The 16,195-nt window shown below is 41.4% G+C and overlaps 1 protein-coding gene across 2 annotated transcripts in view; it reads right to left on the reverse strand.

Moving 5' to 3' along the window:
• Nucleotides 1-15,983, reverse strand: part of LOC129841045 (rho GTPase-activating protein 10-like) — a 59,361-nt gene extending 43,378 nt beyond the window's left edge. For both annotated transcript variants that reach the window (XM_055909159.1, XM_055909157.1), the window contains exon 1: nt 15,313-15,983. In XM_055909159.1, the coding sequence (XP_055765134.1) occupies nt 15,313-15,466 (154 nt within the window). In that variant the 5' untranslated portion in view covers nt 15,467-15,983. The remainder of the gene's footprint in view (nt 1-15,312) is intronic.
• Nucleotides 15,984-16,195: the final 212 nt, after the last annotated feature.

Consider the following 16,195-nt stretch of genomic DNA (forward strand, 5'->3'; position numbering starts at 1 on the left):
TGAGCACCGCAGCAATATACGGACAGTGAGGCTAAATGAAAAAACTTCTGGTTGCTGCTCATTTTGTACAAGCTGGACATCCTATTAGTTCTGAGATACATTGAATAGAAATGGTCAAGATGTCATGCTGGGGAGGGGACATTGAAAAGAAACTTCTTCAAAGGGAATCTTTCTGGATCCACAGTACCAACACGGTCTCATGGCCTTAACGAGGAGCTTGACTTGAAACCGTTTAAGTGTCAATGTCCAAATTGTTTTGTTTTTTTAAATCCTAATTTAGTATTGTGTTTGTATATTACTGTAAATATTGGTCACATTCCCTGTGTATGATCATATATTTTGATAGTTTTGCAATATTAACATTCAATGCATGTTATACATTTTCTTTATTAGACAATAGTGGAGTGTATGAAAGACATTTAAGATTAGCTTCTGTAGCTTTTCGATATGAAATTCTTGATATGGCCGAACAGTAATTTCCACTGAACATTACACAAAAACGCATTTACTTTAACAGAGCAGATGAAGAACAGTGCAGATGCAAAGTTTGCAACTACATGCATTTTTGAAAGAGTTTCAGTGGAAATTGACAAGTTATCCTTGTGCAGAGTTGTACAGTTAACTTTGCAATTACTGGTTTTTGTTTGACAAATTTTAAAGTGAAACATCTCAGGAAAAAAAAGCCCAAGTCAATTATCTCACCTAGACTGACGTAATTAAAATCCTTAGAGATGTCTCAAGTTGGACCCAATCCATGCCTTGCTTTGGACAACAGACACTTGAGTAGAGAAACAATGGGATGGTTAGGCCTACTCATAAGCACCTAGACACAAGCCTGCTATGCCAAAGGTCCTCTAATTCCCTTACTGGTGGTGTTCATGCCAGTGTTTAACCACTGATGTGGGGTCAGAAGGAATGGGACAGACATCCCAAAATACTGTCTCTGATGGAGTAATAATCAAATCACAGCCCCTCTTGGGGTGGGTGACTACAACTAGGCTAAATTACACAGGGAGGGGGAGAGACCACTTCGCACAAACACATGATTGCATGTAAAACCGCAGCAGTGTGCTTCCTTCCTCAGATGAGCTGACTGATAGGCTCAACAAGAGCTCTGACCACAGATTTTTGCAGCCTTGTTTGTGCCTAACTACTAACACACCAGGGCACAGGTTGAGCATCTGCTGCAGACAAAACCCACCAACCAAGAAAGACACTTCGACACTGAGAGGATCAAATCTCAAAAGTTACAATTCGTTAAGATTAAATAACAATAAGTTAAATAACAGGTTCAGCAGCCGATTTTATCTGGAGGCTCCTTGTTTGTCTCCTGTACAGTGAACATCGCCTTCTAGCAGACTAACAAGTCGATCATCCAGTAGACGCAGTGATGTACATATGAACTGTGGTATTAAAGTATGGGTTAATAGCCTCGATGCAGTGTTGCCAAAACAGAGGTATGGCCAGGCCAACAAGTCAGACAGGTCATTATTTTGTTAGCAAACATACCATGCTGAACATAGCAATTAGCTTTCTAGCAACTGTGGCACTCGAGTGAGTCCAAACCACTTAGAAGGATCCAGATCTCTGAATATGGCCGGTCCTTCCTCTCTCTCATTGAGCAGAATTACCACCTTGTAATCAGGTTCCCACTGATTAGTTTGACCAGCTTTCATCCTTAGTCACTCCCAGCTCCCACCGAGGGCATTCCATCCAGATGGTCTAGCAACAGGTTAGTTAGGCTAGTCTGCCAGTGCCACAGCGGGCATCAGTGCTGTGGCTGTCTGTTGCACAGGATGATCCAGATTCACAACAAGCAACAGAGCCAGTGTTTGTCTCAGCCCCAGGGATATATGAAGAGATATTCTACCTAAGAGCCAGTGTCTAATTACCTTTTGACATATGCAATAGACACACCTCATTAACATGGTATTGCTACAGTATATCTGTTTTGTTAGCCAACATTATGTGCTCCTCGAGGTACTTTAGCTCCGGTTGGCTAGCTCAACTGGCTTAGGCTAAATGTCAACGCCATGGTGATGCGGTTTTAAACGAGCGCTTCATTTGTGCAACCTGAAGCAAATCAAACACTAGGACACCATGTGAAGCCTCCCATCTGTATGTGGCAGCCCTTACCAGATAACAGGCCTAGGCGTAAACAGAGGCGGAGTCTCTCCAACAAATCTGGAGGTTTCCTTCTATTGTGTAAAAACTGCATTCTGGATACAGTTGAACCTTTCCTCCCCAACACCTTTAACTAATGTAGGAAAACATGTTGACAACATGCCACGACAACGTAAGTTAATGTCTCCACAGCCTACACTATCTGGAGAAGTCAGGGCGCCATTGTTACAGCAGTGTCACATCAGCAGTGAGAAATCACTTGATTCAGTGTTAAATTCATTTGACGTCACTAGGAGAAATCTAAATTTGTGGTTGGGAAGACAGCTCATGGTTTTGACAGAATAGGCTAACGTAATATGATGCCCAAGCATTGAACACATCCCTTTAAACTTTGTCTTCTTTCTGCCGCTCTGACACTGAAGGCTAACTAACAGAATACATGGTTTGGTGGGGGAAGACAGCCCTTGGCCATTATAGGCTATAGGATAATGTGATATGACATCCCAAAGAAGTGTATGCTTCCCCATGCAAGCGTTCCTTTAAAAAAGGTTCAAAGGACAGCCGTAAAAAAATAATGCATTCTTTAACAGATAAGTACTCAGCTGAGCAGAGGAAGACACTGTGGAGGGAGATAGACATGAGCCAAGTGGGCCACACTGAATTCTAGATATGATAATGAGCTCAAGTTCTACTATCATGACATAAAGTATAGTAGGGCACAAAGGGCATAGTGTGGATGGATGTACTTCAGATATCCCTGTGCTTAAAAATGGCCACTTGGTCAGCCAACTGGTTTCTCACACTTTCCAGACCTGTTCCTTTCCATTCCATGTGGACTGTTCCATGAAAGTCCCGTTTCCTCTCCTCTTTCTCTGGTGAGGGGGGAGGGTTCAAGGACATGGTACACAGTAAGAGAATGCACATGGGAGGGTGATGTCATTGGAATTCAACCGTTCAGTTGACATTGGCTTGATTAGCCCCATGTGTGGTGTGTCCTCACCTTGACTCCGTCCCATTGATTCTTACTCTGGTTACAGCTACAGTGGTGTCACTGACTGAATCATTCCCTCCGTTCATATTCCTCTTTCCCTCCCAGAAGGGAGTGGGTACTAGCAGAGACAGGAAGAAAGCAGCTAGCTCAACCATTACATAACACCCTTCACCATAGCATTCTTACATCACTTGTAGTACTCGAAATGGTGGAAAAAACAAATCTGGCAACCGCATATGTTTGGTGGTATCACGGGGTGTATAACTTCAAGACAATTGCACAGAGCAGCTGCCGGCACATATCAATAAGATATCATCAGCGTAGCAACAACAAATGTGACAGGCAAGAGGTCTGTATTTATTCGATCCCAGAGATAACTGTTATCCTACAGTGACAGAACAAATACCAAAACACCCGAACTTCCACCTAAGGGAAATACATCTGTCCCTGGTCCTAGCCATGCTGCCTTTTAAAAATTAAAAGGCGTTTCAGAAAAACTAGCAAATAATTTCAGTTAAACTGGGAACTGTCGACTTCCAGCCCCACCACTTGTCCGTGTAAAAACCAGAGACCCTGCTTGGCTTTGTGAGTCATGATGCCACGACCTTCCATTAAATCTGATAGTGAGCCAAGTTCTAACAGGAAAAACATGAAGGGGCCAAGCGATGTGACAAACACTTGTTGCCGTGTGTGTGTGTCTATTAAGCCGGGTGGGGACAATGGAGTGCTACAGCTCTGGGAGTGTATTGCGTCACCTCCTAGCCAGCGTTCCCTCTTTGGTTACATTAAAACAAGGAGGTGCTCTAGTCTACAGTACAGCATTACTGACCTATCAGCATCCAGCCTGGAGCGAAAGACAACTGAAGTACAAATGGTGGGACATTTTAAATGTTTGTTGCTGGCCTCGGTCTTGGTCAGATACAGCCTAGTCTAGAAGATCAAAGGCCGGGTACTCTTTAAAGGCTACGCTGTTCAAATCTAGGTGTAGTCGTCAAGAGAACACAGAAATTGCTCTACACTTTAAGGCCTAGACCCGACTCTACAAAGTGGAAGAGATATGTTCAAAGAGGCTCTACTGTAGCTTAAGTGCTGTGGAATATAACAAAGTGCTATGGATGCCTGTTTGTGTTCACACAGAGCTGGGCAGTATACCGTATTTAACGGTCTACCAGTATTGATGCACGTACCGATTTGAGTTTTTACTTTACCTTCTATAAACGGTATTTGAATGTTAGGTCTGTTAAATGTGATACGCCATGTGAAACATACATTTTTATTCTTCACTTTGCTACTCGAGTCATCCCCCTCCACTCCCTCTATGCCACTTCCCACAGACCTAGCCCTGCCGTCACTCAAGGAGCGCATGTTGTTCCTTGACCACGAGACATGCAACAATGTTGATAGCGATGCCGTTTTCACAAGCGTTCTATAAAATTACACTATTAGTTTCTTACATCTGCAAACAGCTAGGTTGTCTATTCTTAGCAAATTAGGCCTAAATTGTGTTAGTCACTAATGCTAATCGCTAGTTAGCTGGCTACTGAGTCAGAGCAAATGTAATTGGCTATATAGCCTGATAATACCAGTGATGGCATAGACTTAAATCAGCATGTTTGTGCAACAGTATCTTTTAAATCAAAGAGGAATATGCAAAACAAGAATATGTTAGCTACATGAAGTAGCTAAGAGAAAACCTACAATGTAGCCAAAGCTGACAGGAAACACTTAAGTTCCTACCCTGTCACTCCTTCCTAGCGTTTGAATTAATTGTCATCTCAAACACTGTATTCAAAGTGCCCACTATTACGTTCTAACTATAGAATAGTCATTCTATTTCAGTGATTCCAACAGTTTATCTAATTCTCAAGTCAAATCGCAATTGCAACATTTGGTGAAAAATAAGTCCTAGATCTGCACATATCGTGCAGCCCTACGTGGCAGTGTGGAAATTCTCTCAATTGAGCAGTGGTGTAAAGTACTTGTCATTTTTTGGGGCATCTGTACTTTACCATTTAACAACTTTTACTTCACTACATGTCTAAAGAAAATAATGTACTGTTTACGCCATACATTTCCCCTGACGCCTAAAAGTACTTGTTACATTTTGAATGCTTAGCAGGACAAGAAAATTGTCCAATTCACACACTTATCAAGAGAACATCCCTGGTCATCTGCTGCCTCTGGTCTGGAGGACTCACTAAACACAAATACTTTGTTTGTAAATTATGTCACTGTTGGAGTGTGTCCCTGGTTATCCATAAATTTAAAAAAATAAAGAATGGTGCCATCTGGTTTGCTTAATATAAGGTAATTTGACATTTAAAATTAAAGTACATTTAAGTACACACTAAAGTACATTTGATCAATTACATTTACTTTTGATAATTAAATATATTTAAAAACAAATACTTTGACTTTTACTCAAGTAGTATTTTACTCTGACTTTCACTTGAGTAAATGTATGTTAATAGAAAATGACTCAAGTATGACAATTGGGTACTTTTTCCACCACTACAATGGAGTGCAGGAAATGCAGAAATGATAAAATAAATTTGTTTTGGTTGAAGTTGAATTGAACAGTATAAAACAAATCAGAATGGAGAAAGACTGAATGTATGTGATGCCACCCTAGGATCACTCACTACTCATGAAGCAAATGTATAACTTGTATTATTCAACAACTAAAAATACCGTGATGTAATATTCCAGCCATATCACCCAGCCCTACACTTAATAAACATTCAGCAGCATAATCCCGACTGCGTATTCATGCTTCATTCAACCCCACAGTGCACTGCAACCGGTTACACATGTTTGTGCTGGACCTTCAGTACCACACTAGTGTACAACATGTTGCTCATGACGTGATGGTTTTCCCTCAGAGCAGCAGAGTTAATATAACCACACCAACCAATCCAGTTCAGGTCCGTAAAGTCCCATAGTGAATTCAATGAAGCCATGAGAAGCTACAAGCTAGTAGGACTAATATGCGTTTTTACGCATCCTTTGAAAGTTTCCTGGATTGCTAATGCGACTCACTCCATGCACAGCTGTTCTGAAGGAGCAGTGGCAAACATAAGCAGCCTAGTGAAACTGGGGAGGGTGGTGGCGAAGCTGAAAAATAGCTCAGTGCATCTTAAGTGTTTATTAAGTGACCTAACCTCAGACTGTAGCAGGGCGGGTGAATCATTAATACATTTGCCTCACAGACATAGTAGATGTATTCATGATATTTTGCAAAGCTGAATTTCCTGAGACGGTATTCCCAAGTAAGCTAGCTTTTGGATACTGTAATGGTTGGCCCACTGTGTAGCTGCAGCCTAATCAAACTACTGTACTTTCTAAACTCTACCAACTTAAAAATAACTATCCACTAGTCTAGTCCTTGTAGTAGACAGAGTAAAGCCCAACTCCTTTACCCTTTTGGGTAGAAAGTATCAAAACAATAGCAACTAGAACAGCCAAAGCAAACACAAATCTTACTCCACTGATACATTAAAATACCTGTTTGGATCAGATGTTTTGCTGTAGAAGAGTCATTGACATTTAGTTGTAAATTATCAACAAAGTGCACGCTGTGTTCATTGTGAGTACTTTGTTATGATTACTACAGAGGGGTATACTACAAACAGGATCGAGGAGTTAACCAGCTTATCTGATGTGCCACTAACTGCCGTTCTCAGCAGGCAGAGCTAGAGAGCGGCTGGGCCCAGGGCCTCACGGGCCAACGAACTGTTTACACGGCCATGCCTTTCCCAATCCTTCCTGTTCCACTCGCCCATCTTTCCAGTCAGAAGCCACACTCTGCTCTACTCCGTTCCACTCACAGGCACAACCATTTTCCTCTCTGGAGGACACCCTCATTCCCCCTCTCTCTAGTTTGTTTAGAGTTCAGTCCCCCCCCCCCCCCGTCAATCTTCCATGGTATTACCCTTCATGACAACAGCAGCATTACCTCATTTCTACCCTCAGGGTTCTTCAACATCAAAACATGTCCAAAAAAAAAAAAAGTCAGTAGAGTAATTTATCAAAGAATTCCAGGAGCTCCTTGGGAGTTACTTTTGTCTCCCAGCCCCTGTACATCCAATCGACAACTACGACAGGATCTTCATCTGAGAACTCTAGCTTTCACTCTGACTGGTCAAACTAGTTGCATTGGCTGAGGGAGAATTCCCTGTCCTTGTGTCCACATATCTAGACCTCTGCATTTTTTTTAATGCGAGAGGCTTCAAGCAGATATGGCCCATCTGGTTTTACCCTGAAGGTAACCTTCAGAGTCAGGCATTTGAAACACTGGTTTTAATCAATTCATCAAAAAAAGGTAGAGGAGTTCAGAGCCCCTAAAGGGAAGGAGGGTGGAGCCTTCAGCAAACTGAAACACCTGCAAAATGAAAGGGACTCCTGAGTGTCATGACCATGATCAAACCCAGGTAATGTACTCTGGTATGAGTTTCATAAAATAACCTCGTGTTTCGTTTAGAACGGCACTAGACGGATGGAAAAAGTTCCTCCTGCATGACATCACGTCTGTGTTAATGTGATTTTAATGAAAGATTGTGATGTGGCTCTTTGGCGGAATCAGTAATTCAATTATAGGGGAGCGAGCCTGAGCAGCTTGCCAGACCGAATCATGGCCGTACACTCACTCTGGCCTGCCTGCCAACACCCAGCAAAAGCTGCAAAACCTCTTGGCTTGTTGATTTTTACAGGGGAAATTATGTAGGGGAAGGAAAAGACAAAACATCTTAATTTGTGAGGTCATCAGTTGACCAGAGCTGTTGCCATGGTGGACTGAACACAGCCCGCCCATCACATCACCACAAACTGATTGCCTGGTTTAGTTTCACATGACAGCTTGATACTTCCTTCCTCAATGTCCTCATCTAAAAAAATATAAAGAGGAATATGAGGTAGGGCTGGGCGATATGGTGTAAAAATCATAACTAATGGGCGCTTCATGATATACAGTAAGTAAGGCCTGCCCGACCCTCTTCCTGGATATCTACCGTCCTGTGGGTTCAGTCCAACCTTAATTTAACATACCTGATTCTACTAATTAGCTGCTCAACAAGATCTTAACTGGCTGAATCAGATATGCTAAATTAGGGTTGACTGAACCTACAGGACAGTAGATCTCCAGGAAGAGGGTTGGGCACCCCTGCACTAAATGTACAAAACATTAGGAACCCCTTCCTAATATTGAGTTGTACCCCCTTTTGCCCTCAGAACAGCCTCAAAATGCATTCCACAGGGATGCTGGCCCATGTTGACTCCAATGCTTCCCACAGTTGTCAAGTTGGCTGGATGTCCTTTGGGTGGGGGACCATTGACACGGGAAACTGTTGAGCATGAAAAACCCAGCAGAGTTGCAATTCTTGACACTCAAACCGGTGCGCCTGGCACCTACTACCATACCCCTATCAAAAAGGCACTTATATTTTGGTCTTGCCCATTAACCCGCTGAATGGCACACATACACAATCCATGTCTCATGGCTTAAAAATCCTTATTTAAACAGGTATCCTCCTGTTCATTTACACTGATTGAAGTGGATTTAACAAGTGACATCAATAAAATAAAGTCTCTTTTCCATGACACTCAGTGTATATCTTGATATTTTCAAAGTTATGGGCTATTCACAATATATTTTTTTTGTTTGTTCTCCAAGTAAGCTTTGATGCGCAATTAATGCTCAATGCACTGCATTTCAAACAGCCTGGGATAATCTATGCATTTAGGGTTTGTTAAATTATACCTAGGCAAAATATAAGCCTTCAACCTTAATACCCACTAATAATTACATTATTTTATAAAAACAGTTTAAAGTGCTTTTTACAATAATCATTGCTCTGGTTCTCAAGTTTATCTATGAAAATGCCCTTTGTTACTAAATTTACCAGAACCATACACAACCACCAATGACCAACTTCTGGTAGCAGCCATTATAAAATATGAACACATCTCAAACATAAGCCCACCTGCTAGTGCAGGGGTAGGCAACCCTGTTCCTGGAGTGCCACAGGTACTGACAGATTTTGTTCCAACTAGGCACCACACCTGACCAGAGGTGGAAAAGTGCTCAATTGTCATAGTTGAGTGAAAGTAAAAACAGCTATACATCAAATGTATAGCTTTTGATACAATTTCCTTTATAATTTTATTTTTTACAGCCAGGGGCACACGCCAACATAAATGCTTCCTTTGTAAATTGTGTTTAAATGAGTCCACCAGATTAGAGGAAGTAGGGATGACCAAGTACTTTACACCACTGCACCTGACCAAATTGATCAGTTCAGCTATTGTCTAAATTCAACCCACCTGGTCTTTAGGGTTAGTTAAATCAAAAACATGAAGTGTCTGCAGCACTCCAGGACTAGGGTTGCCAAACCCCTGTGCTAGTGAGTAGCTAGCTAATCTTTATATTTAAAGTCTTGCCAACTTGGATCTATTTGTTTGCTAACAAGGTATAACTTATGAATACACCCTCCTAACATAGCCACTTGATCTAAACAAAGTGAACAGGCTTACTTGGATAAGATGCTCATTTCGCTGAATGAGAACGAGTTGCCAATGCCTTATATAAATGTGTCTTTCTACGCTTATCTAGAAGGCATAAGTCTGTCTAAAATGCTGCTAGCGGTACCACAATGCTGCGTGCGACAAACTGAGCATCATTTTCCAAAATCATGTTCATTGACACACCCCATTTTAGTAGTGTCTGCTCAACATTTTGGGAGCTGAGACAAAAAAAGGGCCTTAAAGTTTAAGTTCTCCTCTATTACAGTAAAATAATGTCTTGTGTTTCAGTTTCCATATGACTGATTATGTTGGACCAAATCTGAAATGCAAATAGAGTTGAAACTGCTTGTTGTCAGAGGAAGAAGAATATGCTCTTTCATTGTTGTGTGGCAGGGGAGGTGCTTGGTGTGTGAGTGGGGAGGTACACAGTGCACACAGTAGTGAAGGAGCAAAAGAGACCAAAAAGACAAACCCCCATAAAAATTCAAACAAATAACCTTGATTCTTGCCATACAGGCATTTGGAACATTGTGCTAAAACATCAATTAGATATCATCCAGCCCTAATAGAAGATACCATTATCAGAAATCAAGAATGAGTTTTAGTGGGTAATACTTCTCACAAGACAAAGCTCCCATGAAGATTTCAGGAGGTTCTTTGAAAAGCAGACATTCTCAATTATGACCAATGAGAGAGACTAAACCCTAACATAATGAAGGGTAAAAAAATAAAAAAGTGACTGACATGTTGAGTTGGGGTTGGGTAACAGGGGGGTAAGGAGCGGGCAGACTTCCTATGGAAACCACTTGAAACAGGAGCACATCCTCTGGCCTGTCCCTCCTCTAGTGGGCACTTCCATGTCACAGGCTAGCTCCCTGGCCAAAGGCCCTGTTTGCACGTTTCCTTCCCCCCCAAAAATCTAAGACTTGCCGTTGCGGGACATCCCCTCAGGCGTAGGACTGAAAAGAGCGGCCTAGGGCCAAAGCTGGACCAGAGTAACTTGGAACTTGTGGAATTCCCTGGGTCTTGCTCTTGAAGATCCTACAGCAGTGACTGGCCCAAGAGACAGCGCAACATTCCTCATCCCTAGTCCCTACCTTATACAAACCTCAGCCTTCATCTAGCCTGGTTTCAGATCTGTTTGTGCTGTATAGCCAACTCCTACAGATCTGGGACCAGGCTACAGTTCATCACATGATATGTATACAGGCAGTGACACCAAATCTCTGGATGTTTACTGAAGACTAGCGTAATGCTGAATCTGCCCTTTCACAAAATAGCTTTTAATGTTGCCATGAAGCCGATGGGAGGCTCACATGCCGTGAGGATTATATGCCATAGAGAGCCCGATTCAATTCCTCCTGTCAACAACATGGTCTGATTTCAATAGTGATAAATGACGATCTCACTGAATCCCAGCCAAGCCTTTTTTCTTGTCAACCAAAAAATCAAAGAGGCTAAAAGGCCTCAGATAAATGTCAAACAAGTACAGCCAATTGCTGAGACATTTTACTCTGATCTCAACTGTTGGCAGGTTTCCATTGACCATGGTATATATTCGACAAAAGCAATGTCGCAATTTTTTGTTTTTTAACTAAAAACGGCAGATATGAGAACTTATTAATGCGCAATTTGCCTAAATGTGTAATGGAAACACTTCAACCAGTGCATTTATTTGAAAATTGGTTCTTGTGAGAGATTATTTTTTTATTATTATTATTTTTTATAAAGGTGTCATGTCATTACATCCAGCTGTTTTTAATCAACAGACAAGATAGTTAAATGGAATCTCACCATAGCAAGCAATTGTCACATCTATTTTCTATGCAAACTTTTTAAATGTCATTAACAACAAACAAATTAAATGGAAACTGGAAAAGTTAATGGAAACATAGCTAGTGAGGGACTATAGATGGGTTAGCTGACAACGTCACAAAAACGATGCACACTCTTCAATGGGGCAGAAGTTTGAGTTGTTGCGATTCTGGATGGCCAGATAGCTACCAACAATGACGAGAAACTGCCATGTGGTGAATCGTAAGTGACTCATTTCAGCTAGTTGTGTCAAATCGTCAAGAATAGACATTTCATATCAATGCTAACATGGCAACAATAAAATAAAAAAATGCTAGCTTGCTAACCAACAACTACAATGATGAATGATGTATTTGTCTCACTAGCAGCTGTCAGTAGATGCTCTGCTGTGTCTTAAACAGTTGTTCGAAGTTAATGTAATGAGAACTTGGCGCTGGCTCATGGCTGTGACTTCACGCAGAGAAGTGAGTGAGTGCACAAAGCTGACAGTGTATATACTGGAGCAGCTTAAAGGTGTAAGAGACTAGTAAAGACACCACATGCCACTTTACACGGGCACAGACTCCGCCAATCCCATCTTATTTATCGCTTAATAAGGACATAAAACCAGATACACACTGCTACCTAAAATAAACGCTGTTCTTGATCTCAGACAAAGATGATCTTGACCCTCTGTTCAACCCACTTTGTATCAACTACAATCACGTGTCTAGCTAGCTAACTAGGCTAAGGCTATAGTGTAGAGCAGCCATATACAGTAAGCACATTAGGAAATAGGCTTGGCCTACAAGTCAAAGTTGATGCACAGCCAACTGCCTGCCACATAAGTTTTTATAAATCTTTTGTCATTTAGCAGACGCCCTTATCCTGGTTGAATTATAGGAGCAATTAGGGTTAAACGCCTTGCTCAACAGGACATCTACAGATGTTTCACCGAGTCAGCTCGGGGATTCAAGCCAGCAACCTTTGTTACTGGCCCAACACCTTTTAACCTCTAGGCTACCTGCTGCCGTTTTGCTCTGCCTCTTGGCAGTTGAGTAATGTCATGATTTGGTAGACTTCTACAACACTAATAACCTAGCCTATTTCTGTTTATTTCCATGAAATGAAACAGCCTATTCACTGATTTGACATTCTAAAGGGGTTGTCACACGCTGAAGACGGATGTCGATTAAGGCAGCCCCCCGCACCCCTCTGGTTCAGAGGGGTTGGGTTAAATGCGTTAGACACATTTCAGTTGAAGGCATTCAATTGTACAACTAGGTATCTATCCCCCTTTCATCAAGTAGGATATTAAATCTGCTCTGCTTATGGTCTTTGATCTCAACAAATGTCTTCCAAAGACAGCCTGTTACTAGGGGCCTACTCAGAATCCAGACTTCAACAATACCCAAAAGTTTAACTTAGTAGGAAAACTAAATGTATTTAACATGTATTAATTTGCCCAAGTTAATCATAAGTCATGAACAAACTGAATCAGTGATTTGTATTTTGCACGCGTATGCCAACGGCTACACAGCGTACTATAGGCAATGAGGCTAATGATAACTGTCTTCTGGTAGAGATGGAAAGACTCAAACCTTTTCAATTAAATGTTAACTAAAAACATAGCATATGCCTTTCTGGCAGAATGATATGATTATTTGCATCAATCCAGTGGACATTTGTTTAGCAAATTCTGAAATAACATAAGGGCTACAGAAACATTGATTTAAAAAAAAACATTCTCTGCCTGGTGCGCACCTGCAATAGAAGGTAACTTCACCAAAAATAATCAATCACTTATATTTTTTCACAGATCTCAAAAGTAGTCTCTTGGTGTGGTTTAAGCATTGTTGAGGACTTACAACATCCAATTATCTTTCCAATAAAAATGTATTTCCTTAGGTGTTATTTTTAGAGCGAAAACTAGGAAAGCGGAAACCTGGAGAAACAAAACTGAGAAAAATAAGATTTTAGAGCCCGATGTTCCTAGCACAAGATAGGCCCACTTCAACACAATGCCTGCCACACATGCATCCACAGAGACCCCTGCAGAGAGCGAGCCTAGCAGGGTGATGCTCCATGTGGAGGCAGAGGGTGTGTGCTGCCTGCATTATGAAAACAAGCTCACCTTTCCATTCTAGAACCTTCAATTCTTTGGAATAACAATAGACCTAGGGTACATCAAATATATGTTATTGTTACAGTTATGAAGTGCAGCAGCAGAGCTCTCCGATGGCATCCTTACTGCCTAAACAGACAACTCAATGTTTATTTTCTTACAGTGGGAGTGTAGCCTACTGCAAATTAACATCAAAAACACTATTTTTAGTCCGCTGCACTGAAGGTTAAGAGGTTGATCTGAGCCATTCTGGGCTGCATCACCGATTGTAGTGAACCGATAAACTCTTAACAAGCGCATCACTGGCTTCTAATGAGACCAGTAGAGTACCAGTTACACTAGGAAGGGACAAGCAATTGTCAAAGCAAGCAATCTCTCCTGGCCTGAACAACCAATTGTGTGGGCTACCTACAGCTACACTACTCTGCATTGTATTAAAGCTCACATGCAATGTGAATAACAGAGGAATTCTATTCCAAACAGTCCGTCTGAGGCTGCCCCAGAGAGTTCCGCTGCACATGTTGGTCCCTGATAACTCCCAAAATGGCCTGCAAAACAGAGGCCCGTCTGAAAGTTACGTTACTCTTTATTTTTAGAAATATTCTGTTTCTTCTCTTGCTTTTCCAAATGGAACATGCAATCTCTTTGCACCTAGAAAAAGGAGATATAAAACACTGGTGTACTTTCGAGTGTAATGAAAAATGCATTGGCATGCCTTGCTAGAAATCCTTGACTTATGAATGACAAGGAAACCTCAGAGGCTTGCAGTGGGCTAAAAGCAGTACCCTCCTACAGTACTGCAACAGTTGCACTAAAGCAATATAGTTAAATCAGCTAACATCAGTGACTACATTAAGTTAACCGGTTTGCATGACAGATATCAGTGGTGTCTTCAGGGCTTTGTTCCAGCAATGAATAAGTAGCTGATTGCCTCAACTGACCTGCAACCCCTGCACGTTGACTCTGTACCTGTACCTCCTGTATATAGCCTTATTTTATTGTGTTACTTAAGTTTATTTAATAAATATAACTATATTTCTTGAACTGCATTGTTGGTTAAGGGCTTGTAAATAAGCATTTTACGGTAAGGTCTACACCTGTTGTATTCGGTGGATGTGACAAATAACACCAGAGTTTACAAGGCACCGGACCAATTTGACAGACCCAACCCACTGGGCTAGAGAGCATGAGATTATGATATTTGCCCAGGTGAAGGTGTGCTCACAAATCAATCCATGATGACTGCGACTTATGTTTCAAACCTTGTCACACACCTATAAGTTATTTGGATAGGTTATTGCCTCAATTCTTTCAATGAAAACCCTTTTCATTTATGCAAAGTACTACACATGAATCGTGTTCTGGCCTCTAGACAATGGGTGAATGTTAACATCTGGGGATTCTGCAAGTTCATGCACAACAAATTGGGTTGACAGACCTCACCTGTCAGCAATGTGTTCCAGTTTATTGAATAATGAAGGCATTGTTTCCAGAACTGACTACTGGTCCATGTACAAAATGTTGAACACAGCTGTTTAGAGAAACACACTTTTGGTAGCTATAAAACAAAGTTTAGGGCGATTGGATACAGCTGATTGCAAGCAAAGAGTGAGCCATGACGTTATAACCTTAACCATATTGCTTGCACAGTCCAAGAGGCAAACTTGAGACGACAGGTCTCTCCCTATGCAAACTAGCCAGATAGTCAGCAACTCAATTTAACCATTCCAGGGCAATAAACTCAACTGCAGAAACTCACGTTTTGTGGCATTGATGAGATTCTTTCCATCCTTGTACAGTTCCTTGATAAATCTGTTGGTTTTGTCCAACTCTGCCTCGTGTGCCTTTATTTTCTCCCTGAAAACGGGACTGTCCAGGTAGCATTCGCTAAACTCCAACGGGTGTAATCCCATGTCTTTAACGTTAGCTAGTTGGCTAGGTCAGCCAGCTAGCATAAGAAGCTGTAAAACTACTTTATAAAAACGACGCGCTAACTAGTTAGCCACCAACAACCAGTTGCTTGGTGTCAAGCGGGAAAAAAAGTAGCTTTAACCAACTAAAAACTGATTTTTAGGGTGAGCAACTAGCCTGTGCTGTCCTCTAACTCGTTAGCTAGCAAACGTTAGCTACGTTTTGCTAGCTAGTGTTCCCAAATCATAACGTGTTGGCTGACTTGCTAACTACAGCTCTTTCAAGAAGTAACTTGGCTAGCACGTTACTAGTAGTTGAAAAGGAGCATGGCATTCCTAAATTAGCAACTATTTTGTTAGAGCTTGTTCAAGAGTAACAGCAAACCATTATTTAGGTCAGAAAAACTCAGTATATTCTTGTGTCAATCTAAGTTGTAGTCCACGTCGTCCAATATAGACATTCAATTGACAGTCGAAAGGAGAAACTCCTATTTGACAAGTAGGCGTTGAGCTCAAGCCCTCCTCCCCTGACGCGGGATAGGGCGTGTATCCAATTGGCTTCCACCCACCTTCTGATCAATTCATACATTTGCCAACAAATGTAAAATATTTACATTTTCTACAAAATACATACTTATAATACATCTAGCCGGTGACTGTTTTTTATTATAATATTTCAGACGCTCTAATTTGATTTTCTTCACTCAGAACATCCACAACTTTACACAATGG

This window comes from Salvelinus fontinalis, chromosome 42 (genome assembly GCF_029448725.1).
Source record: "Salvelinus fontinalis isolate EN_2023a chromosome 42, ASM2944872v1, whole genome shotgun sequence".
NCBI classification, from domain to species: domain Eukaryota; kingdom Metazoa; phylum Chordata; class Actinopteri; order Salmoniformes; family Salmonidae; genus Salvelinus; species Salvelinus fontinalis.